Source organism: Crinia signifera, chromosome 1, assembly GCF_055691185.1.
Source record: "Crinia signifera chromosome 1, ASM5569118v1, whole genome shotgun sequence".
Lineage (NCBI taxonomy): Eukaryota > Metazoa > Chordata > Amphibia > Anura > Myobatrachidae > Crinia > Crinia signifera.
The window spans coordinates 141,024,017-141,043,416 of record NC_139217.1 but is presented as its reverse complement, the minus strand read 5'-3'; the positions used below and the strand labels follow the sequence as shown (position 1 = coordinate 141,043,416).

The 19,400-nt window shown below is 43.6% G+C and overlaps 2 protein-coding genes across 21 annotated transcripts in view; both read left to right on the top strand.

Moving 5' to 3' along the window:
• The window catches only part of BLTP1 (bridge-like lipid transfer protein family member 1), a 250,134-nt gene extending 240,332 nt beyond the window's left edge, over positions 1 to 9,802 (top strand). For all 17 annotated transcript variants that reach the window (XM_083174415.1, XM_083174421.1, XM_083174431.1 and 14 more), the window contains 4 exons: positions 150 to 344; positions 659 to 793; positions 3,535 to 3,700; positions 8,976 to 9,802. In XM_083174415.1, the coding sequence (XP_083030541.1) occupies positions 150 to 344; positions 659 to 793; positions 3,535 to 3,700; positions 8,976 to 9,192 (713 nt within the window). In that variant the 3' untranslated portion in view covers positions 9,193 to 9,802. The remainder of the gene's footprint in view (positions 1 to 149; positions 345 to 658; positions 794 to 3,534; positions 3,701 to 8,975) is intronic.
• Positions 9,803 to 16,389: 6,587 nt separating this feature from the next.
• Positions 16,390 to 19,400, top strand: part of ADAD1 (adenosine deaminase domain containing 1) — a 94,621-nt gene continuing 91,610 nt past the window's right edge. The window contains exon 1 of one of the 4 annotated variants that reach the window (XM_083174413.1): positions 16,390 to 16,497. Coding sequence is in view for 3 of the 4 variants with exons in the window: in XM_083174392.1 (XP_083030518.1) it covers positions 16,564 to 16,843 (280 nt within the window). In the remaining variant the exon portion in view is untranslated. Of the gene's footprint in view, positions 16,498 to 16,530; positions 16,844 to 17,038; positions 17,196 to 19,400 lie in introns of those variants that run through there. The other 3 variants (XM_083174399.1, XM_083174392.1, XM_083174407.1) reach the window with 3 other exon arrangements.

Here is a 19,400-nt window from a genome sequence, read left to right as displayed (position 1 = left end):
CAGGAGCCGCTGGTGATTGACAGCTCAGAGAGTGGGCGCATGCAAATGATGAAATTTACTAATGTACTAGTTTTGAATAGAAAGTAATAATGTACGAGTGGCTTAAATCAAGGTAGTTGAAGACAATTGTATTTTATGTTTATTTGTAGAGCTGAACTTGCTTCGAAATGTTGATGCAAATAATCCAGAGAGCAGCACAGCAGTAAAAAATGAAAGTTTATTGAGTGGCTTTCGCGGAGCATCCAGTTACAACCATGAAACAGAAACCATCTTTGCTTTGCCCAGAATGCAACTTGATTTTAAATCAATACATGTACAAGAGCCACAAGAACCAGCACTGCAAGGTACAGTACAAATTTATTCCAGCAACAGGTGATTTTTCTTTAGGAATTTGGACAATTTCCTGTATTGCCTATTTGCCCATAATTACTAAAATTACAGTTTGCGGTGACTGATTTTTGCTTTTGAAATGTACAAAAAACTTTAAAATATTAGTTTTGATATTAGTATATTAACTGATGTTGATGGGCTGTGCAGTACTTTTGAATGCTCTGACAGAACAAGACCTAGATTTCGTGGTAAAATAAAGTAGCAGGACATAGTCATTTTTCAGTTATTCAAGAGCATACAGTATGTACATTAATAATTTGTTCTGCAGATGTTGACAGCAAACCAAAGGTGGAGTGCAGCGTGGTGACAGAGTTTACAGATCACATCTGTGTCACAATGGATGCCGAGCTCATTATATTTTTGCATGATCTGGTGTCTGCATATCTGAAGGAGAAAGAGAAAGGTAAAGAAATACACAAAGTGATATATAATACTGTGTAATAATTCAACTATTTCATCATCATACTAAGAAGTTACCTGTTTAAATGCCATCTGATTTGTACATAAATATGTAAATATAGTAAACCAAAATTTGGTCACCAGTCTGTTTTAAAATCTAAAAGGGAAACAGCTACTGTGTGTTTATTTTATGCATTACTATGTATTTCTTGAATTAACATACAATATTCGTTTTTGCGGTGCTGCACCCTCCCCCCTTATAGAAAGTCATAATATGTACATAATATTTTCCCTGTCACTGCAAAATGTTTATGGTGTCACTGGTACTATAAGTACACTTATAATATTGCCTAATTTTGTTTTGTTTTTACTCTCTTTTGCTCTCTACAGTATTAATTGGTATCTCACATTTGCTTGTTGAATGTGTCATTTGATGAGCAGCACAGTGGTTTGCATTTATTTCTCACAGTAGTGGTAGTCATTAGGCCAAGTCTTGGCCATAGCCCTATACAGGGCTATTTTTGTGCAGTCTCTAGCAGGAACTGAGGCCCTTATTCTAGTTCACTCTTTCTGACAAAATATTTCTTAGATGGACAAAACCATGAGCACTGCAGGTGAGGCAGATGTTACTTGTGCAGAGATAATTAGATTTGGGTGGGGTTTTACACCTGCCTCACCTGCAGTGCTCATGGTTTTGTCCATCTAAGAAATATTTTGTCAGAAAGAGTGAACTAGAATAAGGGACACAGTTCCTGCTAGAGCCTGCTGAAAAATAGCCCTGGCCCTATATATGTGTTTGTATGATGATCCTGTGTATATGCGAATTTCCTCATGATGTTCCAGTTTTCTTCCACGTTCCAAAAATGTATTTGAACTGACTTCTGACAGAATGGACCCTAGAGTGGGGATATGGTCATTGGGTCGCCAGCATGTTGGTCGACAGTCATTAGGTCGACATGCAGGAAGGTCACCATGGGTAAGGTCAAAAAGGTTGTTAGGTCGACAGTCAAAAGGTCAACATGGGGTTTTTAAAAAAAATGTTGAGCCGACATATGCCGACCATCCACTAGGGTGCAGCGAGCCATGCGAGGAGACGCGGTGCTATGTTTCAGTGTCCATGTCAACTGTGTCGACATTCAGGACAATTTTTTTTTTATCCCTATGTCAACCTACCTGCATGTCGCCCTAAATGTGTGTCGACCAACATTGTGGTGACCTAATGATCCATACCCCTAGAGTGAATGTGTTTGTATAGGAGGAAGTTTGGTACTTGTTTCCTAGCACGGCCACAAATCTTGGCCATCGGGGGTAATTTGAGTGGCCTGCGACGCGACCGACGCGATGCCCCCGATTTTTCCATTGAAAAATCGGGTCGGCCGCGTCGTGTGCACCTAAAAATGCTAAAATGGTCCAGACGCGATGCCCCCGATTTCCCCATAGGGAACAATGTTAAATGCCTCAATTTACCCGCGATGACCACGATTTCTCATAGGAAACAATGTTAAATGGATCAATTTACCCAAATCAGCATAGGAACAATAGTAAATGGGCCAAAAACACCCCTGAACATTTAAATGTCCCCCCAAAAGTAGTTGACGCCACCCCGCCATCAACGTGAACCCGAAGCGTGGCGAGCGCAGCGGTACGCGTCCTCCGACCTTTTCATGCCCTACTATCCACTAGGGCGTGGAGTGAGAATAGAATAGTGTGGCGAGCGCAGCGAGGGGACGCGGATACCTTCACAGGTAAACGCGTCCCTTCGCGGGCTTCCCAGGTGTCCGCGTCGCCATGGACACCTGGGAAGCCCGCGAGGGGACGCGTATAACTGTGAAGGTATCCGCGTCCCCTCGCGGGGCTCGCCACGCTTCGGGCTCGGTGGCTCGCTGCGCTCGCCACACTATTCTATTCTCACTCCACGCCCTAGTGGATAGTAGGGCATGAAAAGGTTGGAGGACGCGTACCGCTGCGCTCGCCACGCTTCGGGTTCACGTTGATGGCGGGGTGGCGTCAATAACTTTTGGGGGGACATTTCAATGTTCAGGGGTGTTTTTGGGCCATTTACCATTGTTCCCTATGATAATTTGGCTAAATTGAGCCATTTCACATTGTTTCCTATGGGAAATCGTGGTCATCGCGGGTAAATTGAGGCATTTAACATTGTTCTCTATGGGGAAATCGCGGGCATCGCGTCTGGCCATCGCACCTGATTTTTTTAGAGGCCGCGATGGCCCCGATTTTACCCCCGATGACCGCGATTCTGATCGGTGTGGCCGTGCTAGGAAACAAGTACCGGAAGTTTAGACTGTAATATCCAATGGGGTAGGAACTCATGTGAACATATATCACATTATTCTCTGCAATATGTATGCTACTGTATATAGAAAGAGAAAGGGTACCCCAAATATGCGCACTCTATATAGAATGGAGCAGCACCTCTGAGAGGTCCCCTGTTAGACGGGACCTGGGGTTTAGAAATGCAACAATGGGTGTTCAGGGGGCGCTCCCCAATAAGACAGCAATTTTTGATAAAAACATATCAATTTAATAACACTTCAAAATGTCCATTTGGATCAGCACAATGATTCTTTTGTTCACAGTTGTGAGAAACACAAGTGGCCCCTACTACTGTATGTATATATATATATATATATATGTATATATATATATATATATATATATCTCTATCTCTATTCAGTTGTCACATGGTGATTCAGGATGTATATTGCTTGTGTAACTCCCATCTAGGTATCCTGCCACCCCGAATCTTCACCACTCGCTCAGGGCAGAGGAGTCCGGTGATACAATCTGATGATCGCTCTTCTGAAAAAGAAAAAGAGGAGGGCACTAATTACACTTATGTGGACTGGAGGGAATTCATGTGCAATACTTGGCATCTGGAGCCTACGCTCAGGTATTCATTCACACTTCATTGCATTTTATTCATCTGTCAAATCTGCTTTTAAATATTTTTAACTAATTGTTATGAAATCCATTAGTGAATATACAGGTTGAGTATCCCGTATCCGAATATCCGTTATCCGAATTATTCCGAAAACCGTACATTCTAGAAAGTGTAATTTTTTTATTTATTTTGTTGCTAAAAACTCACTGGGGACATTTGTAACAGCACTACTCAGGACATGATATGTAACAGCACTACTCAGGACATGATATGTAACAGCACTACTCAGGACATGATATGTAACAGCACTACTCAGGACATGATATGTAACAGCACTACTCAGGACATGATATGTAACAGCACTACTGAGGACATGATATGTAACCGCACTACTGAGGACATGATATGTAACAGCACTACTGAGGACATGATATGTAACAGCACTACTGAGGACATGATATGTAACAGCACTACTGAGGACATGATATGTAACAGCACTACTGATGACATGATATGTAACAGCACTACTGAGGACATGATATGTAACAGCACTACTGGGGACATGATATGTAACAGCACTACTGGGGACATGACATGTAACAGCACTACTGAGGACATGATATGTAACAGCACTACTGAGGACATGATATGTAACAGCACTACTGGGGACATGATATGTAACAGCACTACTGAGGACATGATATGTAACAGCACTACTGGGGACATGACATGTAACAGCACTACTGAGGACATGATATGTAACAGCACTACTGAGGACATGATATGTAACAGCACTACTGATGACATGATATGTAACAGCACTACTGAGGACATGATATGTAACAGCACTACTGGGGACATGACATGTAACAGCACTACTGAGGACATGATATGTAACAGCACTACTGAGGACATGATATGTAACAGCACTACTGGGGACATGATATGTAACAGCACTACTGAGGACATGATATGTAACAGCACTACTGGGGACATGATATGTAACAGCACTACTGAGGACATGATATGTAACAGCACTACTGATGACATGATATGTAACGCACTACTGAGGACATGATATGTAACAGCACTACTGAGGACATGATATGTAACAGCACTACTGGGGACATGACATGTAACAGCACTACTGAGGACATGATATGTAACAGCACTACTGAGGACATGATATGTAACAGCACTACTGGGGACATGATATGTAACAGCACTACTGAGGACATGATATGTAACAGCACTACTGGGGACATGCTATGTAACAGCACTACTGGGGACATGATATGTAACTGCCACTATATATGTACAAGAAAAGGATTGCTTAGCATTCAAATTCAATATCTGAGATAGTAGTACATAGATTTTGTTTTATGTTTTGAAACCTTGTTTTTTGAACAAATACAATCTATTTGTGTGCATTTCATGTGGTTGATGTGTTTATACAGCATAAATGCAAGATACTTCCAAATACATCAAATAAAATTAAATATTCATTAAAATATTCCAAAATATGGAATAATCCATTATCCAAAATTCTCCTGGTCCTGAGCATTTTGGATACGGGATACTCAGCCTGTACTAAATATTGTGAGGCATGTCAATATTTGTGACTTTAATGTATGTTTTTCCACTTAGTATGCAGTCATAGAGGCCCATTTATCATTTAATATTTGTGGCTAAATCCCCGAAAGCACCAAATATTAAGTATCACCTCAATGTATCAGGAGGGACCGCAGTAGGAATCTCTGATCCTTGCTAGGATCCCTTCTGCACCGCCGCAGGCTGAATCCTACATAGGTTACTATGGGGGATGCAAAACTTTCCAATGTATTAATTTTTAACTAATTGTTATGAAATCCATTAGTGAATTTACAGGTTGAGTATCCCGTATCCGAATATCCGTTATCCGAATTATTCCAAAAACCGTACATTCTAGAAAGTGTAATTTTTTTATTTATTTTGTTGCTAAAAACTCACTGGGGACATTTGTAACAGCACTACTGAGGACATGATATGTAACAGCACTACTGAGGACATGATATGTAACAGCACTACTGAGGACATGATATGTAACAGCACTACTGAGGACATGATATGTAACAGCACTACTGAGGACATGATATGTAACAGCACTACTGAGGACATGATATGTAACAGCACTACTGGGGACATGATATGTAACAGCACTACTGGGGACATGACATGTAACAGCACTACTGAGGACATGACATGTAACAGCACTACTGAGGACATGACATGTAACAGCACTACTGAGGACATGACATGTAACAGCACTACTGAGGACATGATATGTAACAGCACTACTGAGGACATGATATGTAACAGCACTACTGGGGACATGATATGTAACAGCACTACTGGGGACATGATATGTAACAGCACTACTGGGGACATGATATGTAACTGCCACTATATATGTACAAGAAAAGGATTGCTTAGCATTCAAATTCAATATCTGAGATAGTAGTACATAGATTTTGCTTTATGTTTTGAAACCTTGTTTTTTGAACAAATACAATCTATTTGTGTGCATTTCATGTGGTTGATGTGTTTATACAGCATAAATGCAAGATACTTCCAAATACATCAAATAAAATTAAATATTCATTAAAATATTCCAAAATATGGAATAATCCATTATCCAAAATTCTCCTGGTCCTGAGCATTTTGGATACGGGATACTCAGCCTGTACTAAATATTGTGAGGCATGTCAATATTTGTGACTTTAATGTATGTTTTTCCACTTAGTATGCAGTCATAGAGGCCCATTTATCATTTAATATTTGTGGCTAAATCCCCGAAAGCACCAAATATTAAGTATCACCTCAATGTATCAGGAGGGACCGCAGTAGGAATCTCTGATCCTTGCTAGGATCCCTTCTGCACCGCCGCAGGCTGAATCCTACATACAGATGGCGCCGGGCTCATCTTTCCAGGGGATGGCGATGGCGACGCCATTCGCCATTCCCTGCTCCGGCGCCATCTGTGTGTCGGAAGGGGACGCGCGCGCACGAGGTGTGCGCGCGTCCCCTTCCGACGGTGCTGCCGTCCTCGTCCGACGGGCGCCCGGTGCCCACACCGGGCGCCCGCACCCCCCCACAGCCGCTTCGGGTCCCCCCAGCCCCCCTCGAGCGGGAGGCGGACAGTATTGCGTCCGCCTCGCCCGCCGGCCGCCCGGATACTGAGACGCACGTGCGTGGGGGACGCACGCGCGTCTCAGTCAGATGGCGCGCCGTGCTGCTGGCGGATCGCCAGCGGCATGCTGCTGGCGATTCGCCAGCAAGCATAAGGCCTGCCCCATCTGTAGGTTACTATGGGGGATGCAAAACTTTCCAATGTATTAATTTTTAACTAATTGTTATGAAATCCATTAGTGAATATACAGGTTGAGTATCCCGTATCCGAATATCCGTTATCCGAATTATTCCAAAAACCGTACATTCTAGAAAGTGTAATTTTTTTATTTATTTTGTTGCTAAAAACTCACTGGGGACATTTGTAACAGCACTACTGAGGACATGATATGTAACAGCACTACTGAGGACATGATATGTAACAGCACTACTGAGGACATGATATGTAACAGCACTACTGAGGACATGATATGTAACAGCATTACTGAGGACATGATATGTAACAGCACTACTGAGGACATGATATGTAACAGCACTACTGAGGACATGATATGTAACAGCACTACTGAGGACATGATATGTAACAGCACTACTGGGGACATGATATGTAACAGCACTACTGGGGACATGACATGTAACAGCACTACTGGGGACATGACATGTAACAGCACTACTGAGGACATGACATGTAACAGCACTACTGAGGACATGACATGTAACAGCACTACTGGGGACATGACATGTAACAGCACTACTGGGGACATGATATGTAACAGCACTACTGGGGACATGATATGTAACAGCACTACTGGGGACATGATATGTAACAGCACTACTGGGGACATGATATGTAACAGCACTACTGGGGACATGATATGTAACAGCACTACTGGGGACATGATATGTAACAGCACTACTGGGGACATGATATGTAACAGCACTACTGGGGACATGATATGTAACAGCACTACTGGGGACATGATATGTAACTGCCACTATATATGTACAAGAAAAGGATTGCTTAGCATTCAAATTCAATATCTGAGATAGTAGTACATAGATTTTGTTTTATGTTTTGAAACCTTGTTTTTTGAACAAATACAATCTATTTGTGTGCATTTCATGTGGTTGATGTGTTTATACAGCATAAATGCAAGATACTTCCAAATACATCAAATAAAATTAAATATTCATTAAAATATTCCAAAATATGGAATAATCCATTATCCAAAATTCTCCTGGTCCTGAGCATTTTGGATACGGGATACTCAGCCTGTACTAAATATTGTGAGGCATGTCAATATTTGTGACTTTAATGTATGTTTTTCCACTTAGTATGCAGTCATAGAGGCCCATTTATCATTTAATATTTGTGGCTAAATCCCCGAAAGCACCAAATATTAACTATCACCTCAATGTATCAGGAGGGACCGCAGTAGGAATCTCTGATCCTTGCTAGGATCCCTCCTGCACCGCCGCAGGCTGAATCCTACATAGGTTACTATGGGGGATGCAAAACTTTACAATGTATTAACATTGAGCAGCATCGCATTGCATCCCTGGGCTATCACCATTGACTGGCAGTGCGGTCAGCGCTAACCAGGCATGCGCAGGCTACCGGCTGAGCACATCGCAGGGACAGGCTCCTTTCAGAGCTCTGTCCTTGCATGTGTGGGATGATACATCCCTGAGATAGGATCACATATTACAATATTATATTGTAATATTCCGCCCATATCACATTTTAAATGTAATCCTTAATAAATGGGCCCCAGAATGTGGGCATTCAGAATGATACGGAAGTATTTCAACAGCTGATAGATTAGGGTTAGGCTGCAGGGAGGGTACGGGTTAGATTAATGTTCGGGTTAGGCAGCGGATTGGGTTACAGATGTGTCCTAAGGAAATGAATGATCTAGAAAAAACGATTTCTAGAATAAGTAAATGCACAGCTGGAACAGCAGTCATTCGGATATGCACCTACTTTTTGATACTTTAGGCAGCCAGTAACTTGTTTTATACCTAGCAGTATATTGTTTGTATGATCACCAAAGTACATGATGAAACTCTCACACTGCCCCAGTGTATCCTTTCTTATTCTGTCTTTCCTCCTTAGGCTGATATCTTGGACCGGAAGGAAAATTGATCCAGTGGGAGTAGATTACATTCTTCAAAAGTTAGGTTTCCACCACGCCAGGACCACTATTCCAAAATGGCTTCAGCGTGGAGTAATGGATCCGCTTGATAAGGTCCTCTCAGTCCTCATCAAAAAGCTGGGGTCTGCTTTACAGGACGAGAAGGAAAAGAAAGGAAAGGACAAAGAGGAGCACTGAACTTTTTTCAAGAATGTGAACAAAATGTCAAAAAGATCAAAGCAAATTAGTTGCAATTGTTTTTTTATTATACAGGAAAAGGTTTTAACCAATATGTGGAAGTGACAATTTTGTGCTTCTTTTTAAAAACAAAAACTGCTATGATCTCTCATCCCTGGGAGTTGTGTTAGCTACATTTCTTCCTATGGTCACATCCCATGGCCTTTGTTGTGATTTGACATGCCTTTGCCACATTTCTATCACTACATAAAGATAACGTAGTTTCCGTTACTTCTGGCTGAGGGTAGTAACCCTTGACTGTATTTTTCCTCATTCACTGCATACAGTACATCTCAGATATGACTCAGGGATGAGAGGGATCCATTAATTCCTTTGTGAATGTAACTGTTTACTGTGGTGCATGCTGCCATTCCGAAAAGGATGAAGCATGGCATGCTTATGTATATTTTGGACTGAAAATAGGGATTCAACACTGTAAATTTCTGCGGTTTGTTAATACATTTTTATTAAGTGCAATATGTTTTATTTCCTGTTATAACTGCAGAATGTTAACTGTGAATGTTTATTTTTTTTCCCGCTGGCCATAACAATAAATTGTTGACAATGTGAATCCATTATTTAAATGAACCATTACTTACATATTGTAGCACAGTGATTTTCAACCTTTTTACCTTGCGGCACACTAAATAAAATTTAAAAAATTGGCAAGGCACATCATGAGATCCCCACAGGACAAAACACATTGGCCCCCACAGGAAAAAAAACATATTGTCCCCATATAAAAAAACAATCACACGGGGTCCCCACAGGTAACAAAAATAAAATACATTGGCCCTTTACATGAAAAGAAGAGACCAGTAAATAACAGTTGAACTGGTGGTGGATGTAAACTGGTTTGGGCATCTCTAGATCTGGGGGCACACTTGAGAACGACTCAAGGCACACTAGTGTGCCACGGAACAGTGGTTGAAAAACACTGCTGTAGCACCTGCATTTTTAATGGGGCTCTGCTCAAGCTTCCAGTCGATGCCATCTCTTTTGTTTTGGTTTGTTTTAAGTTACACAACCTGTTTTGTTGCATTGTTATCCATATGTTAACCACTCAAGCAATGCTAATATTCAGTGAAAGCAGACATGGCATTAATAGAAAGGTATTTATACATTCTATATGGGGGTGGGTGCTGGACAGCAGACCCTATTTCTTAACATAATAAGAGGCGCTACCAGGCTATAAAGATTAATGTTGGAGATATTTTTGTGTTTTTTGGCATGCGGAGAAGAGAATTGGTAGTACTAGTTTGAGGGACATACAACCAGAATATAAATTAGGTTCACTCCTTTTATTTATCTGGAAAAAGGAATATGCCCCTCCAGGAGGTACTCTTTAAAAGAAATAATATATATTTTTGGTGGATATCATATAAAAACGATACTGTATCTTTTACATTCTCGTCTTGTGTGTATGGTGCTTAACTTTACCTACTGTATATGAGCATTGCACAAGTGCATTGGTGGATCAAATCTGTTTGATTTATGTCATTGGTGACCATAAATCTCAACATTGACTACTCAGGCAGCCCCTGGCTGGTATATAGCATTCTTACAATATTGCCACTGTGGCTGCTGTGCTGGTTAAAAGATTGCAAGATGTATGTTGAAACATGCCCATAACATTTTTGTACCATGACCTGGACATTTGCTCTTTTATTTTAAGAATTTGACCACCTAATGTCCACCCATGGATCTCAGAAGCTCTCTCAAGTAATAGCAACATTGTATGCAAATGAATGTGGCAGCAACCCCCCCCCCCCCCCCCCCACACACACACACACACACACTCACAGAGTTCACGTTTTCCAGGTATGTATTTCGCCGCATTTTAAAAATCTACAGATTACTTGGAAAACATGAAATGTGTGAGGTCCTGAGGATCGAGTTTGAGTACCTCTGGAGTAGGCAGCATTCCCTCATGGCTTAAACTCCCATTTTCATCACTCCTGGAGCCTCAGAGATGCTGGGCTGTGATGCTAGATTCTACACTGTGATAGGAACCAAGTGTGCAACTCCCGGTCCTGTCTGTGAGGAGGAGCTGGCATTTTGGTGCCACCTGGCACACCCTAGTGACACCACTGATCATGCAACATGCTTACACTATAAAACTGTCATTGTGATGTCAGCTTTGCTGTAACTTGCTGCTTGGTAAAAAAAAAAAAACTCAGGAGAGAGAGAGGAAGGGAGAGACGGTGAGAATTAGGGAGTTTAGGTGGTTATACAGGGTGGGCATGATTTAGGGATGGAAGGGAGGGAAAGTGGACAAGAGGGGAATGTAATTGGGTGGTATTTCAGGATGAAGCATAGGAGGGAAACAAAGTGGGAATAGATGAAGAGGGGAATGGTGAGACTCTTATGCCACACCTACACAGAGTGATAAACTGTGCGTTTTGAACTAGATTGCATCACATCTAGTTCAAAATGCACACTTTGAGCTAAAGCACCTTGCATTTTGAACTGGATGCGATCTAGTTCAAAAAGTACAGGCAGCACATATAATTTATGTGCTGTCCTTCGCTGGGAGAGGAAGCAAACAGAAGAAAAATGGGGATACATTTTTGGGGGATGGATGGATGGATTCTTAAAAATCTGATAGATGATAAAAAACAAAGTCAATAACCTGGATAAAAAGTGTAAAATTGCTTGCCATATTGGCAGGTATTCAATGCTGTTTGCGAGTGGTGACAGCGAGCAGGGCTTCCTGCTCGCTGTCACCACTCACCCTGACAGCATTCAACGCAGCCTCCGCATCCGCCAATTCCCCCTCGCTCCGTTTTTTAAACGAGGGGGAATTGGCGGATGCGGCTCCAGAAGTAGCGAGACCCGCGGCTAAAAACTGCGAGTTTTCTGCAGCAGCCGCGGGTCTCGCTGTTTTGGGGAATTCTCGCCGTCCTGTGACGGCGAGGATTTCCCCAGTACGTTGAATAGTATGCGGGGGTTAAACAGCGAGGATCGCTGGTTTTCAGCAATCCTCGCTGTTTAACCCCCTCGCCGGCCGCTCGCTGCGGCATTGAATACCCCTCAAAGCTGTAAGTGGGTCAGCTGCGTCTCCTGTTTTGACATCTCTTAGAAAGCATGTTTTGCCCTTTATGCATGGCCAGTTAGCATGATGGTGTAGTTTGGCCTAGGATTGGGTTTTTACCTAGGTTTGAACTTTGTCAGGGTCCAAAGACTGTCCCACTCTCCTGCATAATATACCAGGCTTACCAAGCTATCTCTTTAAACTGGGACACCCATTAATTGCACAGGTTCTGTAGCAGGCTTAATTCAAGCCTACAATTCATATAGTTTTAATAAGCTAAAGAACCAATGTAATTTATGAGAGTCTTGGTTTAAAAGGGTAGTTTGGTAAACCTATAATAGACAAACATGGTTACATACTATGAACACACTGTCTCACTCTCATACATAATATACTATCATCTACATATCTATATACAGTAATATGTGAGAGAGTGCGTGTGTGTATGTCCATTTGCCCATTAGGCACAGCCAGTTTTGTACATAGCACCACCAAATTTGTCATGGAGGTGTAGTGTGACCAGGATTAACTTTTGTCTGTTTGTACTTTGACAGGGCTATGGAGGTGTACATGATGGCCACAAACCATGCTGGGGAGTCTCTGATTTAAAATGTTAGTTTTAAGCTTAGTAAACATATCTGCATATCTAGTGTGTACTTCTCCATACATGCTGCCCGATCTGTTAGGACTGACATCCCAAATTTGCATGCGCCTGCCCATTAAGCTGTCAATCACCGGTGGCTCCTGGCATGGCTGTACACACAGCACGATGAGCCAGTACATTGGGCATCGGCTATGTTGCACAGCCGACACAATATCTGTGAATGACTCCATTCATATAGATAGATATATATATTTATCTAAGAAAAGATAGAGGTGCGCTAGGTTGAAGTTTCACCCAAAATGTATACATGTTGATAAAACAATATATATAAAATATTTTTTATTTTATACAGCAATATAAAAACAATTGATGTTCACACAGTATTCACATCACAATTAGTCTGATACCACTTTCAACAAGTCTTTTCCTAAAATTCCTACGCGTTTTGTCCCGGAGGGACTTCTTCAGGGGTAACAAGGTATCAATCAACAATTATCCTATCTCCAATGGTTGACGAACCCCAAAAAAGGGGTGAGCGTCAACACCACAGGGAAGAAATGGTCTGTCAAGGTATCATCATCTCAGGACCAATAAATAAACATATCCAACTGATGTCTTCACCAAACTGACATTCGGTAAGAGGTGTGAGGTAATCCCATCAGTCAGAGAGTTTGCTCTCTGATTGATGGGATTACCTCACACCTTGGAAGGTCGACAATGGCAACAGTCAAAAGGTCGACATGAGGTTTTTTGTGTTTTTTTTTGTCTCGAATGTCGACATGGATACCATCAAGGTGTACAATGTCCCCTCACTTGGCTCGCTGCCCTCGCTATGATTCAGGCATGGCACCTCGGTGTGCTTGGCACACTATTTTATTTTCCCTCCATGCCCTAGTGGATGATAGGGCATAAAATACTGAGGGGCAGATTTATTAAGCTTGGAGAAGAGATAAACTGGAGATAAAGCGGAGAAAAGGTAAAAGGAGATAAAGCACCAGCCAATCAACTCCTAACTGTCTTTTTCAAACACAGCTGATTGGCTGGTGCTTTATCTCCTTTTACATTTTCTCCGCTTTATCTCCAGTTTATCTCTTCTCCAAGTTTAATAAATCTGCCCCTCACTGTCGGCACATGTTGTCTAAAAAGAAAAAACGGTACTTGTTTCCTAGCACGGCGCCCGTCGTAGGTGATCGCATACCTTAACTTAAGGTATGCGATGGACGCGACCAACGTGATTTTAGGGCTATGTTTAGCCTTTTCCCCGACAATGAAAAAATCGCGTCCATCGCATGCCTTAAGTTAAGGCATGCGATGCGACCGATACGATGGACCCGATTTTACATAGGGAACAATGTTAAATGGGCCAATGGACCAGATTTTTTATTGTATACCCACCCTTATGGGTATTTTACATGACAAATGCCCCTCCATTGTTAACGCCACCCCACGATGAACGCCAACCCGAAGCGTGGCGAGCGCAGCGGTACGCGTCCGCCGACCTTTTCATACCCCCACTATCCACGTCGGCGTGGAGTTGATTTTATATAGTGTGGCGAGCCCCGCGAGGGGGTGTGTAATATCTGTGAAGTAATGCACGTCCCCTCGCGGGGCTCGCTGCGTTTGCTGCGCTCGCCACACTATATAAAATCAACACCACGCCAACGTGGATAGTGGGGGTATGAAAAGGTCGGAGGACGCGTACTGCCGCCCCTCGCGGGCTCGCCACACTTCGGGTTGGCATTCATCGTGGGGTGTGTTAACAATGGGGGGCATTTGACCCATCAGGGTTGGGAAACAATAAAAATTGGGGTCTGGGGGGCATTTAACATTGGGGACAATGTAAAATCGGGGCTCAGGGACCATTTTACATTGATTCCAATGGAAAAATCACGTTGATCGCATCGCATGCGATTTGGTTGCATGTGATGCGATTGACGCGATTTTTGGGGTCCCGATGGATACAATTTTTATCGCTGATGCCGTGCAAGGAAACAAGTACCGAAAAAAAATTTAAAAACTCATGTTGACATTTTGACTGTGGCCTTGCCATTGTCGAAGTAATGCTTGTGTCGACCTTCCAACACTGTCGACCTAAGCCATGTGGACCTAATGACCGTATACCGAGAAAATATTGCTGAGACTTTAGGACAAGGTGATCTTAAGCAGCCCATACACGCTGCTATGATGGTGTGCTTTCCGTGCTGTACTAGCACGGATCACATTGCATTGCCTGTGCACACGTTGTGCATGCAATGCGATGCAATGTGATGAAACCTAAGTACAAAAAGTATGTGCAATGTACTGTGCGATGAGGTGCCGCGGGAGCGCGCACCTCAAAGAACACATCGGAAAAGCACGCATAGCAGCGTGTATGGGCAGCATTAGAAAGTATGGGAGTCACTGCTTTAAGTACTTTTTATAGTGAATGACTTATCTAATGCTGTGTACACACTGGTAAATTCACGCAGCTGCTCATATTGTTAACTATATCAGCGGTGCTATGGGAGAATGATATTGACCGTACACACTGGCCAATATCATTCAAGATAACGGTAAGTGACATCAGCGGCCATCCGCACCTTACATGCAGTCCAACCTGCTGCCTGTCCAACCTCTGACTCTGCCTCCCTCCACCTGTCAGGGAATTGGGTTGTGTGTGCGATACATCGCATGTGAAAGGACCACATTCAATCCTGATGCCCTGGAAAGTCTCAGGTTGCTCAGTGGGGGGTGGGTCCGATGGCCATACACTGCTGAGATACATCGCAGTAGTGTATGGCCACCTTTACTCAGGGATGGCCTTTGTACATCGATGAGTCATAATCATTGAAGGTGTATGGCTGACAGTAAATACTTTTGCTGTTGACGGGGAGTACCAGATGGTTTCCCTACACATTTTAAAAAAAAATGTTAATATGTACAAGTGTCACAAAATGGAGCATAGTCCTGCTCCTGGCACCCGTGAAGCCTCGTCCCCAGGTTCTGCTTGTCCCTTGGCACAGTCAGTCCAAAAAATATACATGACCATGTGCTGGTGAAACCATAGATGGTTAACCAATTAATTGGTTGTATCCATCGATGGTCACTTACAATCTTGTCATTGATATTGGTAACCCATACTTGCCTACCTGACCCTCGCCATAGGGAGAAAATGCTTTGTTCCTGGACTTCCCTGGTAATGTATTATTGCTATCACCTGGGCTTAGGGATAGCCATCGTTGCCATTGCCATCAATAGTGCTAAACTATGCAATGGATATCCATTGTATTTGATCCATTGTATTTGATTGATTGGCCTATGGGCCAATCAAAACAAGGGGTGGGGGCCTTGTGGGTGTTAGGGGCGGAGCTATGTGTGTCCTGGCACTTTGGGGGGGAAAAAAGCAAAACATTCTTTTGCTGTTCCATCAATGGAGGGAAACCATCTGGTTCTCCCCATCGATGGCAAAAGTATTCAAAATCGGCCATGAACCATAGATGATTTTGAATCATCGATGGTTGATGGCCATCCCTACCTGGGCAAGTTAATTGATAAGAAAGGTGTTTCACAGGTGATGGCAATCATACATTACCAAGGAAGTCCAGGAACAGAGCATTTTGTCCTTCATGGAGAGGGTCAAGTAAGGGAAGTAAGTATGTGGTAACCAGCGATTACAACTACAACTCTGTACAGCCCTACTTTACTTTCACTCTCTATGAACTACTGTAGGTGGCGCAGCGCAGAGAGCTACAGCCTCTGGATAGCGTCATGGGAAGCCTCAAGTCACGTGTGCAGTTCCTTTGCAGTGATTGGACGAGGCGAGCAGCTCCGCCTCTCTGTCCCGAGGAGCTCGTGTTTTTTGGAGGAGCTGCGTGGCAACTTCGGTAATGTGCGCCGCTGTGTGTATGTGTGTAACGTGTTACGGTTACCGGTTCTCCCCCAGGTACAGAGGTACCGGTTGGTAGTACATTGCGTTTGTCCCGACCTGTTAAGCTGTAAGTGTGGCATCGTATTAACATTCTACATTGCATACCCTCCAACATGAGCCATTGCATTCGGTACACCATGCTCTGCTCCTGGACGTCCCCGGTAATGTAGGATTGCCAGCACCTGTGTGGATCTAGGTAATTGACGAGAAGGGTGTTTCAACACAGGTGATGACAATCATACATTACCAGGGACGTCCAGGAGCAGAGCATGGTGTACCGAATGCAATGGGTCATTCAGCCTGCGCTCCCCGGCTGACCGGTGGCTCCTGTGTCTGCGGAGTCTGTCTGTCTGTCTGCCTGCCTGATGCCGGGTTCGGGAGAGAAGGAGCGCCGCGTTATGTAGCAGGTGGAGGGTCTGGTAGGCCTGTGTCCTGTCATTTCCGAAGTGCCGTAAAATTTAGCTTATCTATGGCTTTATGAAGTAAAAACGAAATGGGCAAGCAAACCATGATATATCAATTGTGGGCACAGAGGCACTTTCTGGGTATAGCCTGAAAGATTAAGGCTAGATCCTCGTGAGCTAAAGTTAGTTGCTGAATCCTAGTGGGCTAAAGGACCTTTCACGCTTAGGGTGAGGAACAATGCCAGTGGCCTTTAGTAACCAGGATGGCAAGCATCGATTTGGGATCTCTTCTTTGGACCTTGCTCCTCCTCCTGTGCTGCCATCTCACGTAGCAGGTTATTTCAAGGAAATAGACCTAGGCCATGAGCTTAAAGACTGAAACTCTTTAAGGGGACTTCACAAGGGACAGCACTGGAGCTGGCAGATGGGGACAGTTAAGTGTGGCACCATGCTTGCAAGGATCTGCATGTTCTTGGCTTTACACCGCTGTTGTGAAGATCACCAGCAGTACCTGTTGTGTTGATGCTAGGTGTCCCTGTTTTGTACCCAAGGCCACTAGGACAGCTTTAGAGCAGGATACCGTTTACAGTTGTGCAGCCATTTCCCTGGGGTTCACATCAGAGGAGAGACAGGCTCCTCTTGTTAGCCTTCCTCCACCCCTGGGGTCAATCCCTACAGCAGGCATTCCTAACCACGGTCCTCAAGGCACACCAACAGTGCAGGTTTTAGTGATATCCAGGCTTCAGCACAGGTGACTTGATTAGTACCTCAGTTATTTTGATTAAACCATCTGTGCTGAAGCCTGGATATCACTAAAACCTGCACTGTTGGTGTGCCTTGAGGACCGTGGTTGGTAAAGCCTGCCCTACAGACTAGGGATGGACATTGCATTGCTACCATCTGTTTTTGTTTTAATGGTATTAGTTTTACCATTTGATGCCAGCATTTTGATGTGTGCCCTTAATCAGATGGTAAACATTTGATGGCCTTCTGTTGAACCCGCCAGCCAGGCTGAAGATGTTTTCGCTGCGCAAAATTTTGCGTATGCACCAATCAATTGATGGTGGGCTACCAATGTCCATCCCTACTGCAGACAGCAGGCCTCTTGCAGAGAAATGGTGGGTGGCCATTTTACAATGTGCTGGCCCCAGCTTGGACTATTGTATACCTCAATAAAGCTGGTCAGCTTATACATTTAGCTTCTTCCTGCTTTGACGGAAGCTGATTTGTTGAGCGCATTTGCTCGTTTATTTTATGCTTGAATTTTCTGTGTGCAAGGTAAATTGTAGCAATATCTTTTTAAATTTGACTAATCGCTACTGTTGCAGTGAGCTCTAGTTTTCTATTCTATAATTAAAACAAACAGGGCTGCCATCTGAAATTGTGGGGCCCAGGACTGACAAAATTGTCAGGGCCCCCCACCACCACCTAATGTTACACACAATATTTTAGATATTTTTCCCGCAATCCGCTAGTCGGCACCATCAATTTCATTTTTAACAATGACAATGGTGGGGGGGGGGGGTGGTGTATCTGCAACATAATTTTTAAGTGTACACCCCCCTTATTTGCACCTTTGGTTACAGCCTTGTAGAGCCCCTTAGACACACTGCACCAGTATTCCGCACACCGTAATGCCCATTACATATTACACCGCACACCGTAATGCCCATTACATATTACACCGCACACCGTAATGCCCATTACATATTACACCGCACACCGTAATGCCCATTACATATTACGCCACACACCGTAATGCCCGTTACATATTACGCCACACACCGTAATGCCCGTTACATAATACGCCACACACCGCAATGCCCGTTACATAATACGCCACACACCGCAATGCCCGTTACATAATACGCTGCCATGGTGGGGAATAAATGCCTACCGGTTGCCCAGGGGGAGTTTCTTGCATGTTGCCATGGAGAAATACAAGGCTGTTGCCCTGAGCAATTCCTTGCTCGTTGCCATGGGGGAATAAATGCCCGTTGCCGGGGTGGGGGGGGGGGGAGGGGGAGGTGTTTACTTGATTGCTCGCTATCTGGGCTGCGCCCTGCAAGCAATTCCTACTTACTCATCTGCCATAGGACAAGCTTCTCATGTCTGTCTGGTGAATTCCCTATCACAGTGGATCTAGCAACACTACCACAGACCATTAAATGTGCACTTCAGGCGAGGTGGAGCAGAGAAGTGGGAAGGGTGTGGGTTGTT